Here is a 21,068-nt window from a genome sequence, read left to right as displayed (position 1 = left end):
GGCTCGAAATAAGCTTTTTTTTTTTTTAAATTGGTAGCACTGGTGCTCTCCACTTTAAAAAGTTAGGAGCACATAACATGATTTATACTGATCAAAAATATGAATGGAACATTCATCAATATCAAAGATTTTACTGAGTTACAGTTCATATAAGGAATTTAGTCAATATAAATAAATTCATTAGGCCCTAATCTATGGAAATTAACATTGAATTATCTGGCAACAGCTCTGGTGGACATTCCTGGAGTCAGCATGCCAATTGCACGTTCTCTTGAGACATCTGTGGCATTGTGTTATGTGACAAAACTGCACATTTTAGAGTGGCATTTTATTATCCCCATTACAAGGTACACCTGTGTAGTGATCATGCTGTTTAATCCGCTTCTTGACACCTGTCAGGTGGACAGATTATCTTGGCAAAGGAGAAATGCTCACTGACAGGGATGTAAACAAATTTGTGCACAGAATTTGAGAGACATATGCTTTTTGTGTGTATGGAAAATGTCTGGGATCTTTTATTTCAGATTATGAAACATGGGACCAACACTTTACATGTTGCATTCATATTTTTGTTCAGTGTAGATGGCTTTGTCTGGTGCTACGTTTGGATTTTTGGGAGTGAACTAGCACACGTTTGTCCGCCTTGCCAATGTGAGTCACTGTTAAATTTGGCAAAGTGGATTTGTCGATCCCCCCCAAGTTTGACTCCTCAGACATGCCGTAGTCCAGGAAGTAATGTTTCACAACGAACCGGCGTGCAGTACGGTGACTTTCACGGGTTGACTGACATCCAGTGGGGGTTGTGTAAACGGAGCTAAACCCGTCCTGTTTACCATCAAAATGCGACTTCTAAAAGCAGGACTAACCTTAGGTCAGACACATTTAAGGAAACCGGGAACACTAACATTAAAAAAGGTAAGAAAATACCCCAAGCCGTTGAGAATAGGACAGGTGAGAAGGGATGGAAATGGACACGCTAGGATAGCTATCTAACCACTGGATGTCCTGTCTCGCGTTGTATAACGTTAGCTAATAATATAGAAACTATTCTGAAAGATGTCAATTTTTTTTCTTCATTTTATAGGTGTTGATGAACAGTTGTCGGTCGTGCTCCTCTGGTATCGTCCCCAATGAAAGAATCCGCAACATCGGAATCTCGGCGCACATCGACTCGGGGAAGACCACACTCACGGAGCGCGTCCTTTTCTACACGGGCAGGATAGCAGAGATCCATGAGGTGAGTTAATCATGATCATAATCCGGCTCTGATTTATTGCAGTAGCTAATTGAAGTGTGTGTTTTAGAGGGAGACACAGACAGACTAATAATATTATGTGTGTTTATTTATACATACTGTGGTTCCCTCTAACTCTATAGGTAAAGGGAAAGGATGGAGTCGGGGCCACCATGGACTCGATGGAGCTGGAGAGGCAGAGAGGCATCACCATCCAGTCAGCTGCCACATACACCGTCTATAAGGATTACAACATCAACATCATCGACACCCCAGGTATGGTTGTACCTGGCAGAAAGATTTGCATTAGTGTCAACACAGATCTTATGACCAGGTTCTTTCTTTTTTTTTTTTTTACGGATATACCATAGGTCACAGATCGATGCTAGTGTAGCCAACAGCTGTTGAACTTAGGATGTATTTTTGCTTTTGACTTTAACCCCAGTTTCCTCCTCTCTGTCCTTGTCCAGGCCATGTGGACTTCACCATTGAGGTGGAGCGAGCCCTGCGTGTTTTGGACGGGGCGATCCTGGTCCTATGTGCAGTTGGCGGGGTCCAGTGCCAGACCCTGACCGTGAACAGACAGATGAAACGCTACAATGTTCCCTTCCTCACCTTCATCAACAAGCTGGACCGCATGGGAGCCAACCCCAGCCGCGCCCTGCAGGCCATGAGGTCAGCAGATATACAGATACTGTGGAGTAGACGGATCGACTAATCTGGTTTTCCATAAGCTCTGTTCTGAGTCCGACTGTGTTCCCTCTGTCAGGACCAAGCTGAGCCACAACGCAGCCTTTGTGAACATCCCCATCGGTCTGGAGGGGAACATGAAGGGCATCATAGATCTCATAGAGGAGCGCAGCATGTACTTCGAGGGCCCATTCGGGTAAGAGAATGGAGGATGTGTGACAACGGCAGGCATTTAGAGATTACTTACATCTCAGGCCTGAAACATTTCCATAGCTGGCAACCCTCTTAACTGGAAGAAGAAAAAATGTACAAAAAAAAGACAAATCCTCCTGTCCTCTGTGGTTCCTGCAGACAGAATATTCGGTTAGATGAGATCCCGGCGGAGTTCCGTGTGGAGGCTGCAGACAGGAGACAGGAGCTGGTGGAGTGTGTGGCTAATGCTGACGAGACCCTGGGCGAGATGTTCCTGGAGGAGAGGATCCCCACCGTGCCAGAACTCAAGGTGTGTGTGTGTCTCTGTTCATTATGTTTTGGGACATCGCAATAAATGATGTAATTTGATCTTCCGGATCTGTCATGTTTTCTGCTATGACCTGTGAACTCTGCCCCCTGGGCCCTGACCTCTCCCGTCTCTCCTACCACAGACAGCCATACGCAGGGCCACAGTGCAGCGGCTCTTCAGCCCCGTGCTGGTGGGCACTGCCCTGAAGAACAAGGGGGTCCAGCCTCTATTGAACGCAGTGCTGGATTATCTGCCCAACCCCACAGAGGTCAACAACTACGCCCTCTTCAACGATGAGTGAGTATGACCTCTGTGCCTAGACAGTGGCACCATTCAATATGACACGGCCGTCTTTGAATGATTAATTGATATGCCAAAATCCGGTCAGAGAATGGGCTCGGGGACAAACTTGAACAATGCATGCGTAACTTGACATTTTGTGCCATTAATCTATTGATGTCAATGGAAGATTTCACCACTGTCCTTGTGCTGTTTCCCCTGTGTCAGGGAGTCCAGTGACAGTACTAAGATCCTGATGGATCCCACCAGAGACGCCTCGCAGCCCTTCGTTGGCCTGGCCTTCAAACTGGAGGTGAACACATCACAGCGCTCAAACACTGTGTGGCAAACCATCTTCAGCAAGTAATCTGGCACATTTACTGTATACACTTTATTTGTGTGATAAACCGTATATGGGGATTGTGGCCTTTCTCTCCTCTCTTCCCCTTACTCTGTTCTAGGCGGGTCGGTTTGGTCAGCTGACGTACGTGCGTGTGTACCAGGGCTGTCTGAAGAAGACAGAGTATATCATCAATACACGCACTGGCAAGAAGGTCCGTGTGCAGAGGCTAGTGCGTCTCCATGCTGACCAGATGGAGGTGAGAACCAGGAAGTGAATGTAAATAGAGTAGACCAACGGATTCAGTGCAATGAAAGGCACAGCACTGTGATTGGTTAGAACGGTAATGTTCCGTATTTGTTTTTTAGTTTGTTTCTACCACCCAGAACCAATGACCCAGATCCCCCTACCTGACTTATCCTAGTGATAACATCTCACGATTTACAAGCAACTTTATCTATACATTTTTATAACTGAAACAATCTTAATTTGGTGTCATCAAACTGTTTGGTCAGGATGTGGAGGAGGTGTATGCAGGGGACATCTGTGCCCTTTTTGGGATCGATTGTGCCAGCGGAGACACTTTCACCTCCCGGACCAGCGCCAACCTCTCCATGGTACATCCCTATGGCCATTGTCCAGACTAGATAAACAACCATTCAGCACTCACTAACATGTATTTAAAGACGCGATCTGTTACAATGTTATGACCTTGGGCATCATTCAACATGTGTTTCTCCCACAGGAGTCCATCCACATTCCAGAGGCTGTCATCTCCATGTCTATGAAGCCGTCCAACAAGGTGGGCCCCTCTCGTATTCGATGTAGTATGAGGAGTCTAAATGACCATACTAAGGCTTGATGCTCATATACTCCACTGAAATAGTATGTATTATCAGTAATAAACTCTCTTCCTGTGGATCAGAATGACATGGATAAGTTCTCTAAAGGCATCAACCGCTTCACCAGAGAAGACCCCACGTTCAGGGTCCACTTTGACACAGAAAGCAAGGAGACTATCATTTCTGGCATGGGAGAACTGCACCTGGAGATCTACTCACAGGTACAAGTCTAGGGTTCAGCTCACCGGAGATCTGAAGATCCTTCTGTCAGCAGTGTTTTTGTTTCATCCTGTTTTTACAGTGGCTTAAGTTGTCTTGAATGTATTAGACTTCCAAACATCTAGAATCTTTAATGGCATTTCAGTGCAGTAAATCAAGCTGACCTTTTACTTTCTCGCTGTCTTTCTGTAGAGGATGGAGAGGGAGTATAACTGCCCCTGTGCGATGGGAAAACCAAAGGTATCCTTCAGGGAGAGCGTGACCAGTGCGGTACCGTAAGTACCACTCCTAACAGACACTCAAGTGCCAACGATGTCCAATTGAACCACTCTCAGAAGCATTCAATTGTTTACAGTGATGGCTTCATTCAGGGCCGGTCCTGGACGTTCTGCCGCCAAGACAAAAATCTGCCCCGCCCCCAATATGTTTGGTATTGGGCCAATTCTTTTCTCAGCTAAAAGTCGGAGGCACATAACATAATAGCATCCCAATTAATAGGCCTATGCTACAAATTAAACAATGTAACACATCTGGTTAGTAGGCTATATAAACAGTTCAATGTCAATAACAGCCTAATATTTTCAATCTGATTACATTGACAAAATCGGCAATGCCCTGCACGTTCTGCCGCCCTAGGTGAGACACATAATTACATCTTAGACATCCTTATGAATCTAAGCATGGCACTTTCAAAAGTTACCCAGACAGAGGCTCTACTGACGTAGAAAACTGTCAACTTCAACTGCTTGCGACTCGTCCGTTGTGTAACCCAACAATAGAAGTGCTTCCCTAAAAGCTGACTGGGTTTAAACAAACATCTACTCTTTTCAGAAAAAGAAAGGCTCAATTAATAGGGACAGAATAGCTAAATCAATTCTTTTTTTTAAAATCTCCTCGAATATTATAGCCTGCAGTTTAGCTTCAGATTGTCATAGAGAAGAATCAATATATCCCCATAGGTAGCCTAGTGGTTAGAGCGTTGGGCCAGTAACTGAAAGGTTGCTGGATCGAATCCCCGAGCTGACGAGGTAAAAAAAAAAATCTGTCGTTCGGCCCCTGAACAAGGCAGTTAACTGTTCCCCGGTAGGCCGTCATTGTAAATAAGAATTTATTATTAACTGACTTAACTAGTGAAATAAAGGTTCAATTAAAAAATAATAACAATGTATCACCGAGTTAAGCATTGTTATAGAATGCTTGATATAATCTGGATACGTTTTATGTATTTATTTCAAAATATAAAGCCAACGATAGATATCCTTTGGCCCTTTTCTTTAACAAAGGGTATGTGATAACCTCAGTCAATTGGAGCCCTGGTTTTAGTCAAACACACCAAGCCCTTCCCAGACACGGAGGTATTTAATCAGTGCATGCGACAGTATTGGAGTATTTGGCCAACATCTATGGATAGGATAAATGTGTCTGTCAAACAGTTAGGCTTACCACTTATTTTTTGGAAGATGAAGAAATAAGCCCATAAACATTTTTGGTGGCCGCGTGCACATATAGGAGGTCCCTTACCAGGCAGAAGGGAATTTTACTTTAACCCCAGCATCGGAGAGTTACATTGTCGCTATCACTATGCAACCTACTACCTATAGTAGGAAAACAAGTTTCTTATTAATAATATCTCACCTGTTATCACACATGGCACGACCCCATAATTGTTACAATTAAAATAACACTTTTATATAACATATTTAACATATATTTTAATATTCCTGTAGAACTGTAAAAAACAGTAAGATCATTTGAGCTTTGGAATCAAGTGCTTTCATAAATGCATGGCGGGCCTCGTTTCGCTGGAGCAGTGTAAAATAAGCTTTATGTCAATGACCCAGCCTTAACGAATTTAGTTTATTTACATATCGAATTTGATTGTCCAACATCAGAATTTATTTATTTAGTCTCCACCTTTAGTGGCCTCTTTCCTTTTGCTGTGGTGCTGCATTGCAGTCAGCGATGTTCTCTCTCGGTAGCTGTCCATGGTCCTGAAATCAAATCTTCTGAGTTTGCTTGAACACAAGCCTGATCTCCAGCTCCTTCCACCTCTGGAAACTATCTAGATGGTCATGTGACTTCTCATGCAAGCTGAGAAGGTGGCACTGATTCTTCCAGTCCCCGGTTCCTTCCCTGACTAGAGCAGATTTGCACTCGTGTGAAAAAAGTTTGCATCAAAAACAGAAGGCTGCATCGTTTTGCTTGGAATAGACAAGCCTTGGTCTCTCCCCGTTCGCCATCCTTGTAGTGGGCCACCGATAACTTTCGTTGCTCCTTGTCTCTTGGGAAATTCCCCTCCTTATCCTGATGTGGCCCAGCCTGCACTAACATATCCCGTATAAAGATCCATTCATATATTTTGGCCTCTCACCGGGATCTTTTATGTTTTTTGCCTAGGAGTCAGATTTAGCAGCAGCACCACCACTGTCGTCGGGGACAGGGAGCGACGAATCTGGGTCCAAGATAGTAGGGTCTTTGCCGGCATTGTTTGGAGGTGTGACCACCTGTTCTTGTCCAGCCAGAGAGCTGTCATCATCGGTGGCTCGGACTCCTCCGGTTTGCCCTCTTCCCTGCTAGAATCAGCGAACGGGGGCTCGTTGTTCTCGGCGAATGAATGGCCTGTCCTCGTATGTTTGTCATTCTCCACACTGATACATTTCACTAGCGAATTTCTTTGGTTTAGTGCCACTTTAAAAAATATATATTTTTTAAATATATATTTGCTTTCTGATAGTTTGTCTTTTAGACATGGTAGCAAATTGTTTCGCTAAAATTATATCCACTAGTAGTAGCTAGCTAACATTAACAGGCTAGGTTAGGCTACTGCCTTAATTAATCACTAATCGTCTTCGTCACACACAAACTTAAAAAAAATACAATCATTTACTTGGCAGATTATTTTTTATTAATGTTTCACAATTGGATAATCCCATATAAACACACACATCACCATAGCTACCAAGGATAGTGGGAGTGAACTTCGGGAGAAGCGGGAATGGAGTGGGGGTGAGAATTGCGTCAACGCTATGAACTGATGGCCGGGGTGCCGCGGGCGGTGTAGTAGCCAATCAGGGGCGCCGGAGGGCCGACCCTGGATTTATTAGACCCCTTTACTTCATCAATAGAGTATGTTAACAGAAAACACTTTTACAAACGTGTTATATCTTACCAAGCGTCTTACAAGCCGACACCGTAAAAGCAGTGCATTCGCATAGCTGCAGTAAGGCCATTGTGCCCTATCCTCTCCTCTGACGCAGTAGTGGCGAAGGGAAACATTATTACTAAAGCTAAGACGAGTGTGATGTGTATAAAGCTCATCTTTTCAAAGCAGGTAGAAAGTGGCTTTTTACCCTTTGTTCAAGTCCTAAGAAAGATGTGCTATACTTTTCTTTGCAGCACTTTGAGTAAGGCTGAGGAGTATTTTTGCCGTGTATCTCAGTTGGTGGTGTTTGGAGGAGCCTCGCAGTTGTGGCACTTTGGCTGCAGCTCAGTCTGCAGGACTTGAACTCCCTGTTCTGGGGACCAGGTGACTAGCAGCTTCCAGTGGATGATCTCCTGCACACACGCAAGAATGTTCCTATATAATAATAAACATGACGTCCGATGTTCTGTTAAGACGGGTGGCAGAATGTTTTAGTTACCTGGGAAATCATTTCATGCAGCAGGACATGGTAGTTAAACCTCAGCTGGTCCTTCTCGGTCTCCTGTTAAGGGACAGACAGAACCAAGTGTGAGAAGGATGGACAGAAAGTGTGTGGGTCGGGAGTTATGGGTCAATTTGGAATTGGGCAGATGTCTCCATGGTTACACTGAGGTACTAGTCGAGTTACTGTCCGACTACATTGCAGACGCATACCAGGCCTGGATAGGTATTTAACATATCAGCTAACCACATGGTATAGCAATCTGATGCCGACTGCACAGTCGATGGCGTGGCACGTAACCATTGGTTGATGCAATGCCTGCGTATCTAGTCGGGCGGGAACTCGACCTCTCTCTTGGCTGCTCACCAGCTGTGTGAAGTTGGCCACCTGGGCCATGTTGTAAAGCGTGCTCTCATTGGACTCCCTCAGCATGATGAAACTGGAGGCCACACCCCCAAGGTGCCAGAAGGGCTTCATGTTGGGCTCCATGTGACCGTAGCTGTCTGTCAAAGAGACCACAAACACATAACGGTCAGAAAGACCACAAATGGACCACAGTCTGAACAAAAATGGTCATTTGAGTGGTTGTCATGTTTGGATATTATGCTAAGGCTGACGGAGTTGTGTGTATTTGTGTCTCTATATCTACCTGGTATATCGTTTCCTGACACCATGTTATTGCTGGCTCTGTGTTGCTGGTAGAAGGCCTCTTCCTGAGCCGTGGTGTTGCTTTGAAGCAGTCCCTCACAGGAGGCCTGGACCTGGGGAGCACTCTGCCCCTCTCCTCCTGGAAAGAGGAGCTCTGCAGAGCACTGCCCCGAAACCTTTTATAGGGAGAGGAAAGGGTGAGGGGTTGAGGTGGGGAGGAGAAAATGGAGAATAGGAAAGGAGTGTTTGGGAAAGGAATGATGTTGCAGTATTTTAGGAAAAGAGGGGAAGATGCAGGAGAGGGGAATATAGGTTGTCTAACACAGGCGTATTTATCACCGTGGCAGTGTAGCCATGGTTACAGAGCACACCATGTATTTATTCAGACTGCTGTTGTCTGTGCAATAGTGAGTCACTCTGAGAATGTGTGTCGGATCTTACGTTACTGATAATTTCCTGCATGGTAAGCTCCAGTTGATACTTCCTCATCTCTGCCACATCCTGAGAGAGAGAGAGAGAGGTGAACCACTTAATTAAAACAGTCGTCAAAATAAGCTGTATAATCAATAGGAAACCTTAAGGCACATAAATATGATATACCCAAGTCTGTTAATGTGCCGTTTGTGCCGGCTGTTGATAACTGACTTTTTATCCACACTGACCTCTCATATCCATCCTCTTCAAGAATCCTTCCTAGTTTTGTAATATGAACTCCCCCCCCCCCCCCCCCCCCCCACACACACACACACACACACACACACAATCCCCATGGTATGCTGATCTTCCCATCTCCACTCTTACCTCTGCGCTGCCGCTGTGTACTTTGCTGAGAAATATCCACCTGTAGGGTGAGCCGTAGCGGGTGTTCAGGTAGTGTTGGACCACCGTGGCTGCCCGGCGGGCAGGGTAGTGACTTGGGTTCAGCACGCCAGTCATCATCACTTCCTCCACCACCACCTCCCTCACCTAATCCACACCGGAGAAAAGAGAGGGGAATGAGAGCGAACAGGAAGAATGAGAGAGAGCAAGGAGGGTTGGGAGAGTGTCTGCTCTGATGGGACTTTGACCTCTGTGGGTGCAGGAAGTCTGGTCCTGCCCTAGTTCTAGATAAGGAGACGACTGAGGGGGAGAATATAGAGAAACACAGTGAGTAAGGGGAGGGTAGAAAGTGTCAGAGGAAGAGGGAGGAAACTGTTCTTGCCTGTGCCTGGAAAGTCCGAGACTCCCTGCCTGTTGAGAGGCTGTTTCTGGCAGACACTCAGACCGTTGGAAGAGCAGCCACACGCAGGGGTAGAAACTTCCTGCTTCCTCCCAAGCCAGGAATTTAGTTAGGACCGCCCCTTTTTAAAGAGACAGGCCACACATTTCCCCCCTCTACTGTAACATAAAAGCATGGCAAATGACCATACAGCTACTTTGTTTGTAAGTATTGATTGTTTGGGCAACTATAGCAGTTACAGTGCCTTGCGAAAGTATTCGGCCCCCTTGAACTTTGCGACCTTTTGCCACATTTCAGGCTTCAAACATAAAGATATAAAACTGTATTTTTTTGTGAAGAATCAACAACAAGTGGGACACAATCATGAAGTGGAACGACATTTATTGGATATTTCAAACTTTTTTAACAAATCAAAAACTGAAAAATTGGGCGTGCAAAATTATTCAGCCCCTTTACTTTCAGTGCAGCAAACTCTCTCCAGAAGTTCAGTGAGGATATCTGAATGATCCAATGTTGACCTAAATGACTAATGATGATAAATACAATCCACCTGTGTGTAATCAAGTCTCCGTATGAATGCACCTACACTGTGATAGTCTCAGAGGTCCGTTAAAAGCGCAGAGAGCATCATGAAGAACAAGGAACACACCAGGCAGGTCCGAGATACTGTTGTGAAGAAGTTTAAAGCCGGATTTGCATACAAAAAGATTTCCCAAGCTTTAAACATCCCAAGGAGCACTGTGCAAGCGATAATATTGAAATGGAAGGAGTATCAGACCACTGCAAATCTACCAAGACCTGGCCGTCTCTCTAAACTTTCAGCTCATACAAGGAGAATACTGATCAGAGATGCAGCCAAGAGGCCCATGATCACTCTGGATGAACTGCAGAGATCTACAGCTGAGGTGGGAGACTCTGTCCATAGGACAACAATCAGTCGTATATTGCACAAATCTGGCCTTTATGGAAGAGTGGCAAGAAGAAAGCCATTTCTTAAAGATATCCATAAAAAGTGTTGTTTAAAGTTTGCCACAAGCCACCTGGGAGACACACCAAACATGTGGAAGAAGGTGCTCTGGTCAGATGAAACCAAAATTGAACATTTTGGCAACAATGCAAAACGTTATGTTTGGCGTAAAAGCAACACAGCTGAACACACCATCCCCACTGTCAAACATGGTGGTGGCAGCATCATGGTTTGGGCCTGATTTTCTTCGGCAGGGACAGGGAAGATGGTTAAAATTGATGGGAAGATGGATGGAGCCAAATACAGGACCATTCTGGAAGAACACCTGATGGAGTCTGCATAAGACCTGAGACTGGGACGGAGATTTGTCTTCCAACAAGACAATGATCCAAAACATAAAGCAAAATCTACAATGGAATGGTTCAAAAATAAACATATCCAGGTGTTAGAATGGCCAAGTCAAAGTCCAGACCTGAATCCAAACCTGTGGAAAGAACTGAAAACTGCTGTTCACAAATGCTCTCCATCCAACCTCACTGAGCTCGAGCTGTTTTGCAAGGAGGAATGGGAAAAAATGTCAGTTTCTCGATGTGCAAAACTGATAGAGACATACCCCAAGCGACTTACAGCTGTAATCGCAGCAAAAGGTGGCGCTACAAAGTATTAACTTAAGGGGGCTGAATAATTTTGCACGCCCAATTTTTCAGTTTTTGATTTGTTAAAAAAGTTTGAAATATCCAATAAATGTCGTTCCACTTCATGATTGTGTCCCACTTGTTGTTGATTCTTCACAAAAAAATACAGTTTTATATCTTTATGTTTGAAGCCTGAAATGTGGCAAAAGGTCGCAAAGTTCAAGGGGGCCGAATACTTTCGCAAGGCACTGTATTTACCGAGCAATGCTTTAATGAAAATCCTCTGAATGAATGACTGATTTTGATGATATGCTTGTCTCTGCAGGTTTGACTTCACCCATAAGAAGCAGTCTGGTGGTTCTGGGCAGTACGGTAAAGTGATAGGAGTTCTGGAACCTCTGGACCAAGAGAACTACACAAAAGTGGAGTTTGAAGACCAGACTGTCGGAACTAACATCCCCAAACAGTTTGTGCCGGCTGTTGAGAAGGTAAGCATGTCTGGCTGTATTCTGAAAATCACCTAGGCCCTTGAGTAAGTGTAATTCCCATTTAAAAAAAAATATATATATATATATATATATATATATTTTAAATCCTGTTGCTTTATTCAGGTAGAAATTATAGTAGAACTCTTATCTCATACCCCAAGGGTGGGCAAACTTTTTGGTTCGAGGGCCACATTGGTATTTCGAAAATTGAGGGCTGCACATATTAGTTTGTCAAAATTAATGTGGCCTACAGTTGCACACAGTTGAAAATATGTCGGTCCATTATCCTTTCTAGACTTGTACTTTATTTTACTCAAACCTCCTGTGGGTCGGCTTGAACGGGCCTGCAGGCCATCGTTTGCCCACCGCTGTCAGTCATTCTCCATCTCCTCACTCATCACTCTGTCCTGCAGGGATTCAGAGAGGCCTGTGAGAAAGGCCCTCTGACTGGTCACAAGATCTCAGGTATCAAGTTCCTATTGGAAGACGGAGCGCATCACATGGTGGACTCGAATGAGATCTCCTTCATCCGTGCAGGGGAGGGTGCTCTTAAACAAGGTGGGTGTCAACCAACCAGAATACACCCTTGTTGTTCTCCCTCTATACTTTTTCCATGCTTCTCAGCTTTTTGACAAACCTACTGAATGTCTTCTCTCTCGGTAGCCATGGAGAAGGCCAACGTTGCCGTGCTGGAGCCAATCATGTCAGTAGAAATTGTGGCGCCCGATGAGTTCCAAGGGACTGTCATCGCCGGGGTCAACCGTCGCCATGGCGTCATCAGTGGGCAGGATGGGGCGGAGGGCTACTTTACTTTGTATGCTGATGTGAGTGCAGCTCTGCCCTACTCATACTTCCTATGCCTTTTTATTTCTGCAAAGACAGGATAGGTTAAACGTCTGTCCAGTCACTGTGTATTTGATGGTTAATCTCCATTTCCTCTCCCCAGATTCCACTGAATGACATGTTTGGTTACGCCACAGAGCTCCGGTCCTGTACAGAGGTAAGGCACTGGCTGCTCTAGTCGGATGTCAAGACGTCAATTAGTCATAAAAATAAAGGATACGAAGCCATATATTTTCAATGATATTGAGTTTGTATTTCCAATGTTTTTGTTAGTTAATTTTTTGGGACTAAAGTAAGTAGTCTATGATCCTTTCTGGAGAACTGATGTGGGGGTGTGTGTTGTGTCCAGGGGAAAGGAGAATACACCATGGAGTACAGCAGATACCAGCCCTGTCTGCCTGGCACTCAGGAGGAGCTCATCAACAAATACCTGGAGTCAACAGGACAGCTGCCTGCCAAGAAGGGGAAGTGGAAGAACTGAGCGTGGACCACCCACACACACACACACAATCACTGAATTGTAAACACATTGCAGTACTGCAATGGAATGCTCGACAAACACAAACCGCGCTCAACCTGCTGTTAACATACTGGGCCCTGCCTTACCAAGGTGGGTGTATTATATCGTATGTGCATTCAAAATGCTACAAATGGTCAGACAGATGACCAAGTGATTTCCTTGATTCGCCCTCGTTTTCCGTCATACTCTCGTCCTAAAGTATCCATTTTCATTTGGCCTCGGCTCTCCAGCAAACAGCCTTGTCCCCACAGCCTAGCAGTTATTATGAAGACTTGAGGCGAGCTCAAAGTTTGGACTTCAACTTGGGCATGTATATTAACTGGTTTTGTACTATGTACAGCATGTTGTTGTTATAATGAAGATTATTAAATAAGATTTATCTAATTCAGTGGTTCCCAAAGTTTTTAAAGTCCCGTACACCTTCAAACATTCAACCTCCAGCTGCGTACCCCCTCTAGCACCAGGGTCAGGGCACTCTCAAATTTTGTTTTTTGCCATCATTGCAAGCCTGCCACACGCACACACTATATGATACATGTATTAAACATGAGAATGAGTGTGTCACAACCCGGCACATGGGAAGTGAGAAAGTGCGCTTATAGGACCAGGGCACAAATAATCAATAATTCTGCTAAATTCTGCTAAAACTTTATTTGTTCATTGAAAATTGTGAATAACTCACAGGTTAATGAGAAGGGTGTGCTTGAAAGGATGCACATAACTCTGCAATGTTGGGTTGTATTGGAGAGAGTCTCAATCTTAAATCATTTTCCACACAGTCTGTGCCTGTATTTAGTTCTCATGCTCGTGAGGGCCGAGAATCCACTCTCACATAGGTACGTGGTTGCAAAGGGCATCAGTGTCTTAACAGTGCGATCAAGGCAGGATACTCTTGAGCGCAGCCCAATCCAGAAATCTGGCAGTGGCTTCTGATTTAAATGACATTTTAACAGAACCAGAACCGCTTGTTGCAATTTTGATGAGGATCTCTTGTTCAGATATTGGTAAGTGGACTGGAGGCAGTTCATGAAAGGGATAACGAATCCAGTTGTTTGTGTCATCCGTTTCGGGGAAAGTATCTGTGTAATTGCGCACCCAACTCACTCAGGTGCTTCGCTGTATCACATTTGACATTGTCTGTAAGCTTGAGTTCATTTGCACACAAAAAAATGATGAAAAGACGTGTTGTCCTTGTTAATGCAGACAGAGAGGGGCTCCAATTTCATAATCATAGCCTCAATTTTGTCCCCTCCACATTGAATATAGTTGTGGAGATTCCCTGTAATCCTAGATTCAGATCCTTCAGGTGAGAAAAACATCAGCCAGATAGGCCAGTCCTGTGAGAAACTCGCCATCATGCAAGCGGTCAGACAAGTGAAAATTATGGTCAGTAAAGAAAATGATAAGCTCATCTCTCAATTTTAAAAAAAGTGTCAATTCTTTGCCCCTTGATAAGCAGCGCACTTCGGTATGTTGTAAAAGCGTTACATGGTCGCTGCCCATATCATTGCATAGTGCAGAAAATACACGAGTTCAGGGGCCATGCTTTAAAAGTTAACAGTTTTCACTGTAGTGTCCAGAACGTTTTTCAAGCTGTCAGGCATTCCTTTGACAGCCAGACCCCCTCGGTGGATGCTGCAGTGTACCCAAGTGGCATTGAGAGCAACTGCTTGCACGCACGTTACCACTCCACTATGTCTCTCTGTTGTGGCTTTTGCGCCATCAGTACAGATACCAACACATCTTGACCACCAAAGTCCATTTGATGTCACAAAGCTGTCCAGTACTTAAAAAATATCCTATCCTGTTGTCCTGGTTTCCAGAAGAGGATGTCTTCCTTAATTGAACCCCCATAAATGTAATGGACATATACCAGGAGCTGTGCCAGGCCCGCCACGTCGGTTGACTCATCCAGCTGTAACGCATAGAATTCACTGGCTTTTATGCGAAGCGGTAATTGTTTCAAAACATCTCCTGCCATGTCACTGATGCGTCATGAAACAGTGTTGTTTGATGAAGGCATTGTCTTTTATAGTTTTTCTTGGCCTTTCCCCCAGTATTGTCCCAGCCATATCCGCAGCAGCAGGAAGAATGAAGACCTCCACAATAGTACGGGGCTTGCCTGTCCAAGCCACTCGGTAGCTCACCATATAAGATGCTTCTAGCCCCTTCTTATTAATGGTATCTGTTGCTTTTATACATGTCTTAATACCCGAAATTCTCGCTCAAAAAACTCCTTTGATTTATTTTTCAAATTGGCATGTGTTGTTTCTAAATGTCTGCGCAAGAGTGAAGGTTTCATCGAGGGAGGGGGAGGGGGGGAACTCACCCAAATGTATAGCCCCGTTGAAAAAATATAAATGGGCTGTTTAAAAATGTGAAGATTAAAATATATATATTATTTTTAATAACCGTTTCACCAGGGTGTCATTGTTCCTTCATTTACTTAGCAGATGGTTGTGTGGTTGACTAGAATTTTGTTGCCTGAATTTGATATAATCTGGAAGACAGGAAAGCACAACTTGGTTGTGAAATACTATCTAATATGTATCACAACAAGAAGCTGGACAAGGTTAAGTCAAAGCAGTATTTTCATGCAAAACAAACTGGAGACTCATTCTGCATGTTATGTAGGCCTATGCTGATGTGCCTTCTCTGAGTAGTGGATTCTAGTGGTTTGTAGCTCACTCACCTCTGTAGTTGTCTGTGTGTCCTCGCTCAGAGGAACACTGTTTGGGTGTTGATCAGACCCCACTGGTGGTCCTGACCCAGTTCTGACAGTCACTGTCGGGTTCCCATGGACCACGGTCGGAACAACCAGAAGGATAAGTAGCGTCCAGTCCATACTCCACACTGTAAGATCTGAAAACTAATGCCAGAGAGGATTGAGGAGTCCTCCTAAGGAATGCAAACTGATCCCAGTTCAGGGTTATGTAAGAGGAAGGATATGGAGTGAGAGGAAACAGACTGTCCAGACTCATGCCTGTTCTGTTTACTTGGTCTTTATCAAAACAAACTGCTCTTCTGCAATTCTGAGTCTCATATAGGCCTACACATTTAACACAGAGTAGAGCTGTCCTCCGGATAAGTTATTTCTGTAAAGGTGCAGTTCAGTAAGAACTGTGATATTCCAGTTTAAAGATATTTCCACACTGATGTTGTGAAAATAATGCTATTTTAAAGTAAGAGCTTTTTGTAAGAGAACTCCTGGGGCTTCATATCAACATTGAGTAGAAACTATTCTAAAATACTACTTAAACAGAATTTAGAATGGTCATACCCATAGAAAATGTGTGACTTATCAAACAACCCTACAAGTGTCATAAGCACACCAGTAGGAGGTAACCATTGATAAACACCAATTGTTCTCAGCCTCAGTGCTAGTGCACGACCTTGGCTGTTTGCATTTAGTAACACCCCTAATGAACCATATATGGTCAAAACCATCCATTTAAAGCCTGTGGGGAATATACAACGCCATACCATGAAACACAAAGGCGCAACCTATAAAAGCTAATAGATTTATTTTTTATTTCAGACTGAAATAGAATGGGCTAGTGTCAGAGATTGAGTACAACCAAAAGGTTTTATTTGGCTCGCTCAGTTATGGCTTGACCAGTAAAAAAAAAAACATCTACAAAGAGAGGACCATTAGGACAACTCAAGTTGCTTTAGCAATGGCAAATATACTTGAGTAGGCAACACTCACCAATAAGCCATCCATCCTCAACCGCTCCCACCTGTAGGCGTATAGGCCAACAATACTGTTGTGCGTTCCACCTAGCCACCTTATTCAGCAGCGTCTTTTGGGCATCACATGCACATAAAGAGTGGAAGCCTTTTCTGTTTACATATAAATCGTTTTAAGATGGTGATTATATGGGTTTGTGGGTGCCTTCTATTGCTCCGTTCGTATTTGGGAACCCATTGATGGCATGATGGCAAAGAAAGCCCTTTTGACTTCAACCTGTTGTGCGATATTGTATGTGTTACTGTTCGTTTTGCTGATGATTGCATCCAAAACATTGGACCAAGGTAAAAACAGATTCAAGTTGGATATTCGCCTGTAGATTTCCTTACGTCCACCAACAGCAGTTAGGGACCGTCAACATAGTGACAAATCACATTTTTCAAATTTCAATAGCTCTTTAACCATTACTCCTAAAACTTTCAAAACTGTTTTGAGTTAATCTGATGGCATCGACACACATTGCACACACTTTTATTTTGGTTGGTTTACATCCCACACTATTTTAAATAATTTATTTACATTTTGCAAATTCAATAGCGCCTTGGTAATGTGACCCACACACCTCAAACAAGGTTCATAATGTACACTCAGTGGGCCTACACATTGGACACACTATTGTTTGTCCATTTGCATCTCATCAGATCTTTAAAATTTCAATAGCTCCTTAGTCTTATGACCTACAACCCTCAAACTACTTTCGGAATATCCACTGAGTAGCCTTATATGTAGCACAAACTTTTGTTTGTCCATTTTCATCTCACACGATTTTACATTAATTGTTCAAACTTTGAAATGTCAATAGCTCCTTGGTCATGTGACCTACTGGACTCAAACCAGGTTCAGAATGTACACTCAGTGGGCCTACACATTGCACACCCTGTAGTTTGTCCATTTTCATCTCACACGATTTTACATGAATTTGGTCAACTTTAAAATGGCAATAGCTCCTTGGTCATGTGGCCAACTGGACTCAAACAAGGTTCAGAATGTACACTCAGTGGGCCTACATATTGCACACCCTGTAGTTTGACCATTTTCATTTCACACATTTTTAGGTTAATTTTGTTAACTTTAGAATTTCAATAGCTCCTTGGTCATGTGATCTACTGACCTCAAACAAGGTTCAGAATGTCCACTGACTACCCTTCCAAATTGCACACTCTTTAGTTTGTCCATTTTCATCTCACACGGGTTTACATCAATTTTTAAATGTTTTTAATTTCAATAGTTCCCTGGTCATGTGATCTACTGACCTCAAACAAGGTTCAGAATATCCACTGACTAGCCTTATACATGGCACACCCTTTTGTTTGTCCATTTTCATCTCACACGATTTTACATTAATTTCCTGTTCTGTTCCCCTGAAGGACAGTGTCAAACACACCTATTCACTTGGGCCTTCTCCTTGGGGCCTTCCTGACCTCCAAGCAGGGCCCCATTGACCTGGTGACCTCTGACTCCAGGCTTCTAGGCCTACACTTCCTGCCCACCTGCCTGCCCTCTCCCTGGACCTGAGAGTGTATAGCTTACTCCCTGGAACTACAGACCTCCAGGCCTCCACACCTGCTCTCAACACCCCTCTCACTGGGCATCACCTATCACCGCGTCCCTGCCGGGAATCAGCCATTTCCACAACCTTGCCCACCAGGCGAACCGGGGCACCCACACTTAAGCACCAGAGACTAAGTCGGGCTCCCGAGTGGCACAGCTGTATAAGATACCGCATCTCAATGCAAGAGGTGTCACTGGAGTACCTGGTTTGAATCCAGGCTGCATCACATCCAGCTGTGATTGGGAGTCCCATAGGGCAGCGCACAATTGGCCCAGCGACGTTCGGATTTGGCCGGGGTAGGCCGTCATTGTAAATAAGAATTTGTTCTTAACTGACTTGCCTAGTTAAATAAAGGTTAAATTAATTAAAAGTCCCCATTCCAACCTCCATGGCCCCCGTGTCCGGTCGCCCCCGGCTCGGACTCTGGGTAATCCCCGCCTTGATGGAGGTCTCCTTGTGTAGCTGGTGACCCTTCGACTTCCACAGCAAGTCCCCTACGGGCTGGGCGGATGGGCAACCACCTAGCCCCCTACCTATCCAGAGCCCCATGTCAATGTCTTACGCCTTCTACCCGCCTACCTGGGCTCTCTCAAACTCTGTGTCTGGCCTCTGGCCCCTGGCCCTTCTGCGTGCACCTGTTAACCCTTAAGTAAAGAAGGAGGATGGTGGAGGAAGAAGCCTTCCATCCCCAACAAAAGCTTGGATCGAGGGCTGACTTTCAATAAATCGCAGCGAGTGAGCTGCTCTGCTACGTACGAAACCCTGACCCAAAATCAGGTTGTCTATGAATGATTTAGCACCAGGTTCCCCACAAACATGCGGTGCGCATCAGAAGAGGGGCGGCAACTCACCCGGCCGCACCCCAACTCCGTCACGAATGGCTCTTCTCACCTGAGGCAGGCTATCCCGGGCCAACTGAAGGTCCGTGGTGCTACGGTATCGTTACGTTTAAGAGGGATTCTGACTTAGAGGCGTTCAGTCAAAATCCCACAGATAGTAGCTTCGCAAATATACCAAATGTGCTTGGGTTATTTGAGTGAGACCGTGACAGGTGGGTATGCTCCTTTGAATTTCATCAAGTTGACATTCAGTGATCCGTGCCCAGTGGGAACCTAGGCTTCATCCGTCCGTTTTATGGGTCCGCAGCAAATCAATGGGCTTGGATGGTACCACCCACATCAGATGTCAACCTCCCTCCCCAGACAAGCTGGAGATACCTCTAGATTCATGCAATGCCCTATCACTGCGGGGCCAATGGGTTTACTCTCCGCCTCAAATCTATGAGTGTTGTTGTCCTGTCAAGGTCAGGATTTGTTTACATTCCATTGAATTACTTCACTTTGACATTCAGGGCACTGGGCAGAAATCACATCGCGTCAACACCCACCTCGGGCCTTTGCGATGCTTTGTTTTAATTAAACAGTCGGATTCCCTTGGTCCGCACCAGTTCTAAGTCAGCTGCTAGCGCCGTATCTGGGGAGATCCATGAAAAGGGCCCGGCGCGCATCCAGAGTCGCCGTCACCAACCACCGGACCCAACCCCCCCACCGGTCTGCCTTCGGCCCGCCGACAGACGCCACCCCAACGTACCCCCGCAAGCAGCCACTTGTGAGACCACGTACGAAAGACCGCGAGATGGGCAGCACAACGAACATCCTACGGTGGCGAGAGGAGGGCGACAGAGTGACTGCTCCCCCAGCCGTGGCTCGAGCCCCTCTTTGTACCCCAGCCCGACCGACCCAGCCCTTAGAGCCAATCCTTATCCCGAAGTTACAGATCTGACTTGCCCACCGAGTGTACATTCTGAACCTTGTTTGAGGTCAGTAGATCACGTGACCAAGGAGCTACTGACATTCTAAAGTTTACAAAATTCATGTAAAACCGTGTGAGATGAAAATGGACAAACCAGATGGGGAATGTGTAGACCCACTGAGTGTACATTCTGAACCTGGTATGAGTCCAGTATGGTTACATGACCAAGGAACTATTGAAATTAGAAAGTTTGAAACATTTTGGTAAAAACATGTGAGATGAAAATGGACAGACCAAAGGGTGTTCAATATAGAGGGTAGTCAGTGGATATTCTGAACCCTGTTTGAGTCCAGTAGGTCACATTACCAAAGAGCTATGGAAATTATAAAGTTTAAAAAATGTAAAAACATGTGAGATGAAAATGAACAAACAAACAGGTGTGCCATGTAAACAAAAAAAGAAACGTCCTCTCACTGTCAACTGCATTTATTTTCAGCAAACTTAACATGTGTAAATAGTGGTATGAACATAACAAGATTCAACAACTGAGACATAAACTGAACAAGTTCCACAGACATGTGACTAACAGAAATTGAATAATGTGTCTCTGAATAAATGGGGGGGGGGGGTCAAAATCAAAAGTAACAGTCAGTATCTGGTGTGGCCCCCAGCTGCATTAAGTACTGCAGTGCATCTCCTCCTCATGGACTGCACCAGATTTTCCAGTTCATGCTGTGAGATGTTACCCCACTCTTCCACCAAGGCACATGCAAGTTCCCAGACATTTCTGGGGGGAATGGAATGAGCAGTATGGCTGGTGGCATTGTCATGCTGAAGGGTCATGTCAGGATGAGCCTGCAGGAAGGGTACCACATGAGGGAGGAGGATGTCTTCCCTGTAACGCATAGCGTTGAGATTGCCTGCAATGACAACAAGCTCAGTC

The 21,068-nt window shown here is 44.8% G+C and overlaps 2 protein-coding genes across 3 annotated transcripts; one reads left to right on the top strand and one right to left on the bottom strand.

The window, feature by feature from the left end:
- Positions 1 to 711: 711 nt before the first annotated feature.
- gfm1 (G elongation factor, mitochondrial 1) lies at positions 712 to 13,454 on the top strand. Its single transcript, XM_021581934.3, has 18 exons — positions 712 to 915; positions 1,085 to 1,237; positions 1,378 to 1,510; positions 1,705 to 1,909; positions 2,004 to 2,120; positions 2,276 to 2,426; positions 2,569 to 2,723; positions 2,934 to 3,018; positions 3,167 to 3,304; positions 3,561 to 3,662; positions 3,791 to 3,847; positions 3,971 to 4,108; positions 4,299 to 4,381; positions 11,545 to 11,707; positions 12,121 to 12,265; positions 12,371 to 12,531; positions 12,654 to 12,707; positions 12,900 to 13,454. Exons 1-18 carry the CDS (start codon positions 841 to 843, stop codon positions 13,029 to 13,031), a joined length of 2,247 nt encoding a protein of 748 aa, XP_021437609.3. The 5' UTR covers positions 712 to 840; the 3' UTR covers positions 13,032 to 13,454.
- Positions 6,989 to 18,038, bottom strand: lxn (latexin). 2 transcript variants are annotated; one of them, XM_036962051.2, is made up of 7 exons: positions 15,763 to 18,038; positions 9,200 to 9,364; positions 8,840 to 8,899; positions 8,400 to 8,574; positions 8,117 to 8,253; positions 7,748 to 7,810; positions 6,989 to 7,661 (listed from the first exon to the last, which is right to left on the bottom strand). In XM_036962051.2, the coding sequence occupies exons 1-7, from the start codon at positions 15,913 to 15,915 to the stop codon at positions 7,542 to 7,544; spliced, it is 873 nt and encodes a 290-aa protein (XP_036817946.1). In that variant the 5' UTR covers positions 15,916 to 18,038; the 3' UTR covers positions 6,989 to 7,541. The 2 variants fall into 2 exon arrangements, with proteins under 2 accessions (XP_036817946.1, XP_036817947.1); XM_036962052.2 differs by lacking the exon at positions 15,763 to 18,038 and adding an exon at positions 9,600 to 11,545.
- Between the last annotated feature and the right edge of the window lie 3,030 nt (positions 18,039 to 21,068).

This window comes from Oncorhynchus mykiss, chromosome 24, assembly GCF_057628025.1.
Source record: "Oncorhynchus mykiss isolate SJ-2025 chromosome 24, ASM5762802v1, whole genome shotgun sequence".
Classification (NCBI taxonomy): Eukaryota; Metazoa; Chordata; class Actinopteri; order Salmoniformes; family Salmonidae; genus Oncorhynchus; species Oncorhynchus mykiss.
Note: the sequence above shows the minus strand (reverse complement) of the source record. Positions and strands in the feature narration are given on the sequence as shown.